The 7500-nt window shown below is 45.9% G+C and overlaps 1 protein-coding gene across 1 annotated transcript in view; it reads left to right on the top strand.

Moving 5' to 3' along the window:
• LOC121199115 (xylosyltransferase 1-like) overlaps positions 1-7500 on the top strand; it is a 21488-nt gene that overhangs the window by 10407 nt on the left and 3581 nt on the right. The window contains exons 5-10 of the mRNA XM_041063605.1: positions 1497-1577; positions 1946-2162; positions 2702-2878; positions 4491-4759; positions 6164-6359; positions 6446-6782. Of these exons, the coding sequence (XP_040919539.1) occupies positions 1497-1577; positions 1946-2162; positions 2702-2878; positions 4491-4759; positions 6164-6359; positions 6446-6782 (1277 nt within the window). The remainder of the gene's footprint in view (positions 1-1496; positions 1578-1945; positions 2163-2701; positions 2879-4490; positions 4760-6163; positions 6360-6445; positions 6783-7500) is intronic.

Here is a 7500-nt window from a genome sequence, read left to right as displayed (position 1 = left end):
AGGAAGGTGTTTGGCTGTGATCAGTGGAGGTATCGACTGAGGATTCACTCACTGCAGCTGCAGCAGTTTGTGGAGGATATGGTCAGTCATGTATTCACCTCACTGCGGACTGTGTGTGTGTGTGTGTGCGTTCTCTTCTGTCCTCCCATCAAAGTGACTGTCTGAACAACCTTCCAGCCAAAATCCATAACACAGCCACAGCATTAGCACCACACCATCAATAGCTGTGACGTTATTAAGGCACATGCACTGTGAGTCAGTGGAACAACATGTGTGTGTTAGTGTTTGTGTGTTAGTGGCTGTGTTTCTCTTGATCTGCTAAGAGAAGGTTGCATAAACTTTTTAAATGTCAGACAGGATTTTATCTGGGTACGATCGGGGCTCGTGCTCATCAAACTCCACAGAGTGAAACTTTGGTTTGTAAAGCTAAATGTAAAAGAACCGATTTTTCTCATTTTTTGGAGGAGAAAGCAAATGAGAATAGAGCTGACATTTAATTTTATTTTATTGATGCCTGACAGCAAAAGGAACAATAATTCAAGTATTGATTTTGGACAGTTTTTGGCTTTTGTTCCTGGTTTTCAGATAAAAACGACCGACATTAACACCTGCAGATTCATGCGAGTCAGCCCACACCTGTTATCAAACCTTAAACTCTGAATACAGGAGGGGAGGATGATTCCCACATGGCTGTGACATTTTCAAAGATCAGAGTTTGCACAAGAAAAAATCTGAGATGAAACCTCTTATGTGACATGTGACCAGTTGTAGCTTCAGTCAGAGTTTAATGTATGTCAGTAACTCGTGAACACAAACATGCCCTCAGACACACACATGCACGCCTGCGGTTCGTCTTAACAACTGTAATCAAATGTAATCAAAGCGATGTGCCTGTCTGCTGTCCCGTCTACTCATTAGGGCGACACCAGGCTCGAGCCGTGCGCTCACAGCTCATACTACATGCAGGGAGTGGCTGTTTGAATGTGCTGTCTCCACTTCAGGCCACACACTGGAGCTGAGCTGTTTTCTCTCATTTGGAAGAGGAAGCTAAATAAACCGGTCCAGCTGTCCCAAACAGAGTCACATGGAGTCACTCCAAATTCCCTAAATGGAAGATTCTTTTGCATTGTTTAAAAAAAGAGAGATGCCTCGTTCAAATATTTAATTGCATCCTGCTTAGACGTGTGTCCATTAAAGGGAAAGATACTTCAAACACTGCAAAAGAAAAAGAAAAGAAAGAAAAAATAATTGAGGACATACAGGACGTGGCAGGAGTCCATTTCATGTTTTGAGTGTGTTCCTCTCAGTTGTGATGGTGGTCCATCAGATGGCTGCTGGGATAAAACATCGGATCTAACCTGTGGATCAGTAAAGCCACGTGTGCTGTACAAATACAGTCTGATTGATTGATTGAGGAACAGCTGACTGATCAGGTTGTGTCTGTGCTGTGTGATTAGTGCCCGAGTTGATGATTGACAGCTGTCATCTCTCCTCAGGACCAATGAACAGCTGGTGACTTTCCTGTCAAAGTACCGCAACATGAACTTCATCAAATCTCACGGCAGAGACAACGCACGGTAAGAGAGTCATTAGCTTCCTGTGTCTCTGTCACAGTGTCTCTCTCTGATGATGAAATCCGTCCTGTGGTTACAGGAACCACTGCTGTCACTGTCAGATGGAAGAAACCTTTCCCTTTTTAGAATAATTTACTTTTATAGATTCAATATCACTGAAAAAATAATCATAAAAACTTTTAAAGGTACAGTGTGAGCTGAGCTCTAAACGTACTGACTGACTTCTCTTACAAATATCTGGCCGTACAGTGTACACAGCCCACCTGTGTCTTTCCACAGTGGGACAGTGAAGGTGTCTCCAGGTAGAAGTGTTTGATTTGTGTCTCACATTGAATATTCACCTCAACACTGAAAACCCTGTGTCATCTCAGTTTCATCCGTAAACAGGGTCTGGACCGTCTCTTCTTCGAGTGTGACACACACATGTGGCGTCTTGGGGACCGCAAGATCCCAGAAGGCATTGCAGTGGACGGTGGCTCTGATTGGTTCCTGCTCAACCGGCCCTTTGTGGATTATGTGGTCAACTCCAGGGACGAGCTGGTCAGCAGCATGAAGCGCTTCTACGCCTACACACTGCTGCCTGCTGAGGTAACACACACACACACACACATTCATTGACCATAACCATCCAAAGTGAATGCCTCTAACCTAAAAACAATTCGAGTCGTAACCCTCAAACAGCCCTTTGAAGTTGTGAGGACAGAAATGTCCCCACTTCCCCCAAATGTCCCCGCTCCGTAAGGTCTATGCTTTTTTTGGTCCTCACAAACATAGATGTACAAGTACACATACAAACACACACACACACATTCAGGGAACCCCTTAGACTTTATATACGAATAAAGAGAAAGTGTCTAAAAAGCCTGAAGGTTTGAAGCCCTGCTGGCGCCCCCCAGAGGAGAACAGGAATATCAACAGCATATTTCAAGGTTACTCACATTTTAGCAGCTGTGCTATCAGTCTCTGGACTGACTGGACTCACCTTCACAAAGCAGTTATTCAGTGACATCAGGTAACTGTTAGCAGCAGCTGATGATCAGGACAGACCCAGCAGAAGCTTCTTCCAGCAGGAGCCTCAGCATCAGTCGGGTTGATTTGATATTTCTGTTTTTTCTGTTTTTCTCCAGTCATTTTTCCACACCGTGCTGGAGAACAGCGCACACTGTGAGACCATGGTGGACAACAACCTGAGGCTCACCAACTGGAACCGCAAACTGGGGTGTAAATGCCAGTATAAGCACATCGTGGACTGGTGTGGCTGCTCACCCAACGACTTCAAGCCTTCGGATCTGCCGCGATTCCAGGTGAGACCCAACGTCAGTGAACAGGCTGATGACACAACCTGAGCCCACTTCCTGTTATTTTACTCTGAGCTCCGCGTGAAACAACAAGTTTTTACAGCTTCAGAATCTGAAAACTCAGATTGTCTCTGTGTAAAACTGAAGTGTGAGGCAGCATCATGTAGGATTATTTCTTCAGTAGAATAAGAAACCTTGTGTTCTGTTACTTGACCTTTCTTCTGCCGACACTGAACAGGATCTTTTTAACTTCTCAGATGTGACAGATTTTCCGTGGCTGATATTTTTTCTTGTATTCAGTGTGATAATAGTTCTGTACAGGCTGGTTGGTTACAGCTATAAAGGTCATCGTGTTATTAACCCTGGACCTTCAGTCGGTCTGTACCGTCCACCTTCCCTTCTCAGGGCCTCGTGGCAGGCGACCAGAATAGCTTTGTATTCACAAATTAGCAGTGCTGCTTTTACTTACAGCAGGCGGTCCTCGGCTCTGTAACGACAGACCTGAGACAGCGTCTGTGGTCGAGCTACTGATGGTTTCTATAAGGAGAGCTGATCCTGGAAACAGCTGTACACTTGAGGCAGTTAGTATTTTTAGAGCTTTGTAGCTTGCTGCCGCTGAGCTTTCTAAGGTTGTCATTATTATAATGTCAGGTTTTGCCAGCTAGCAAAGCAACGCAGAGTCCTGAATGTAAAGGTCAGGAACACACACATGTACAGTACATACAGTACAATGGACACACACTGCCACACACAGCTGTAGTTTTTTCTGTTACTGAACCATTTCTTTGTTTTCTTACATTTTATCTACTATTGTAGATTAATTGAGGAAAATAATTGATAGATTAATTGATATAAATGTGAATATTTTCCTTTACGTTTTGAACTGTGTGAATGTTACCTTCTGCTTTAGGAACCTTTTTATCGGCATTTTTCACTGTGTCGATTAATTTAAAAAATATTTAGCAGATTAATCAATAATGGGAATGAAATAGCAGCTTTTCTCTGTTACATGATTCGTATGATGAAGGAAGCAGAAATCCTTCCTGACCCTGTAACCTGTGGTTTCCACCGTTGTCTTTAGCTGTGTGAGCACACACATAAACCAGTCAGCCTGAATAACGACCTCCGCTCTGCTCTCATGGTTCTCATTATGTTGGGGTTTCCTGGCTCGGTGGTGATGCTGGAGGGTTAGCCCGAACCCACCAAGAGTCAGTTTGGTGAAGTCACACCCTCCTCATGACATCATAAACCACGCCCTGTGTGTGTGTGTGTGTGTTATGTTTCCTTAGGTACAGATCAGATTAACACAGGACAGTGAATAAGTAGAATAAATCTGTGGCAACATGATTCATGAGCCAGTTCAGGCAAAGATTTAATCTATAATTTAGTTCCAGGGGTTTATTTCCTCTTCTTCAGACCCCTCTCATTTCATCTCATCTCATCTCATCTCTAAACTTTTGATTTCAGTATAATAATCTCACTTTCTCCTTTTTCTTTCTTGTCATTTGTTATACACTTCTTTCTTCTTTTTTGTATATTATTTTCTTCTTACTAATTTGTGATTGAATATCTAACTGTTATCATCATGCTTGTGTCCCCTTCTCTTTCCTGACCACAGCAAGCGTCCAGACCCACCTTCTTTGCCAGGAAGTTTGAGGCCAGTGTCAGTCAGGAGATCATCAGCCAGCTGGACTCCTACCTGTTTGGATCGTATGCCTCGGGCACCCCAGGCCTCCAGGCCTACTGGGAAAACATCTATGAGCAGGACTCGGACGGGCCTGCCAGCCTGTCAGACTCAGCACTCAGCCACTATCACGCCTTCGCTCGCATGGGATTATCCCGCGCTGCCAGCTCACTGCAGGGTCACCCCAACGACAACAGCTGCAGGTACAAGCGTGGCTACCAGACATGGCTCTGATGTGTGAAGAGACCTGGGCGCAGTGTGATCTTGCTGTTAGTAATAGAAGGTCCAGGGTTTATTAAAGAGGTTCCTGAGGTTTCTTAATGGGCTGCAGGAGTTCTCTATCTGGGTCCTGTGGGTTCTCGAATGTTGCCTGGTGGAGTGCCAGGGGTTCTCGGTGGTTTTCATGTGGATCCTTAACTGTAGCAGTACTTTTTGTGTTGGGTCCACAGTCACTGTGCATTAGGCTGTAACATGTGACCTGTTTGGTTTGGTTCAGACTAACTCTGGTGTGTTTTTCCATTTGGGCTGGTTCCTTTAAGCTGGTGTGAAAACTGTGCCAAAAAAAGCAGTGTGTGTATTTAAGAAGGGTATTTCGTAACCATGGTAACGTACCTGCATGTTGGCAGAAATTAGATTTCCCGTGTGTTTCCATGTAGTGCTGTAGATGACAGTGAATGAGTTACCTGTCTGTCCAGGTGGCTTCATGTTTTTAATAAGCCCGTGTGAAACAGAAGCAGACCAGAACTAACAGGAAACCATGGAACTATAACTGAGAGCAAAGTCTGAGCTTCAATTTCAGCCTCATGTACAGGTGAGGTATCTGTCCTCACCTGTTAGAGTATATTAGGGAGCTTTGTATGAGTCATTTAGCTGCTGGGTCACTGTAAATTTGGGCCTTGTGCCTTTTGCAGAGAGAGAAACTGCACAGTCGCTGTCTAAGGAAACGAGGAGGGCTGGCATATGAAACGTGTCTTTCCCCTGAACGCACCACCACTGGTGTTTGTGTGTGTCCAGTCCAAATTAAATATGAAGATAACGCGAGCTTGTCCTCAGACACAATCAGGCTTCAGTTCCTGCACAGGCTGGATTTTTCCAGCTGTGTGTGTGTGTGTGTGTGTGTGTGTGGGGTGGAGACCCACAGTAGGTACAAGGAGGTACTTGTTGTTGGAGTTCGGGTGGGGATTGGTGGCTAGAATGGGTGGGGGCAGCGTTATGGGGAGCGTGTGTGTGGAGGGGGGAGGATGGGGGAGTTAAAACAGGACTAGTCTGTTCCCTTCAACCTGTGTTTTTAGTCAGGCAGCATCTGAAAGCACGTCTACACTGTGGAATAAAACATGTCAGACGTGGTTCTGTCCACATCAGCACGTAGACTTAAACACTAATGTCTGGAACATGCTGATGTTTACCAGCTGTAATGTCCACTGTCCTGCTTCAGCGTGATGATGACGGGGTTAGATTAAAAGTCAGGTTGTTATAATTCATCCTGTAACATGACTGTGATCACAATTTCATGACAGTCAGTCCAACAGTTGTTCAGAGATTTGTCTGCTGCCCATCGAGCCATGTGTCAGTGATAACACCTCTCTATTTCTGTCTGTCTGTCTCAGGTACATGTCCATGAGCCACCCAGTGTCAGTCCACCTCTACTTCCTGTCAGACCAGTTCCAGGGCTACCTTGTGCGTCATGTGGCCACAAACCGAGCCTCAACCCAGCTGGAGAGCCTGGAGACCTGGGTGACACCCAGAGACCACTTCACCCTGGCCAGCCCCCCCAGTCCCACCAACAGGCTGCAGCACGTCCAGGTCAGACACACACACACACACACATGAGTGTGGACACAGCTCTGGATTTGACTGCTGCTGACCCTGTCCCTCTTCCTGTTCTTCAGGTGGGAACGGACTGGGATCCTAAGGAGCGTCTCTTCAGGAACTGGGGGTGTCTGCTGGGGCCAGAGGACGAGCCGGTGGCCGTGCAGCGCTGGAGCCGGGGCCAGAGCAACCTGACAGCCACCGTGGTGTGGATCGACCCCACCAACGTCATCGCTGCCACATACGACATCCTGGTGGACGCGTCCGCTGAAGTCACCCACTACCGACCGCCACTCACCCCGCCACTGAGGCCCGGCTTGTGGACACTGCGGGTGCTGCACCACTGGAGCCCGCTGGGCCAGACCAGTTTCGTCGTGGCTCCGCTGGAGTTTCATCGACAGCAGCCCATACAGCAGGGTAAGCCCTTCAAACACTGCCACTGTGTTTACATCCACACGAGAAACCAGATCACTGAGAGAAAAACACATTAAATAAAATACATTCTCCAATAGGATCACAGAGCTGAATCAACACCCCTCCCCTCCACCCCATTCATTTAAGCTAAGAGTTCCTAATAAAGTGACAAGTTTATATCTCACTATAAAGCAAGTTTTCTAAAAATTCAATTGAAAAAACTTTTAGACAAAAAAAACTCCACTTACAGTATTTAGGTTTTCCACAGCTTCTCTTATGGAATTCATCTGTTCATCAGTTTCATCTGTTCATCAGTTTTCTTGAACACGGGTCAGCTGTTAAAAATAAAAACCACAAATTAATTTAAATAAATTTTCAAATTCAAATTCAAATGGACGTGAACCTCCAGGGACGGGCTCAGGAGGTCATCACCCAGGAGTCAGAGCAGTGACAGAGGGCGCCCCTCTGCAGTGTGTGGGATGGATACACTGGCGTATACAGCGTGGAAAAATCCATACTGGCTGATAAACATCACGCTGACCATTACTGAAAATAATAACGATTAACTGTGATGCGACCCAATGACTCGATGTTCAGAGTGGACAGTTCAGCCATGTTTCCAGCAAATACACTGGGCCAGGCCAGCTGTCTGTGTTAGAGCTGCCTGTTAGAGTGGCATCACCTGTCAGCTCGTGTTAGTCATGTCATGTTAGTTATTTCC

Source organism: Toxotes jaculatrix, chromosome 18, assembly GCF_017976425.1.
Source record: "Toxotes jaculatrix isolate fToxJac2 chromosome 18, fToxJac2.pri, whole genome shotgun sequence".
NCBI lineage: Eukaryota > Metazoa > Chordata > Actinopteri > Toxotidae > Toxotes > Toxotes jaculatrix.
This window is presented reverse-complemented; position numbering and strand designations above follow the sequence as displayed.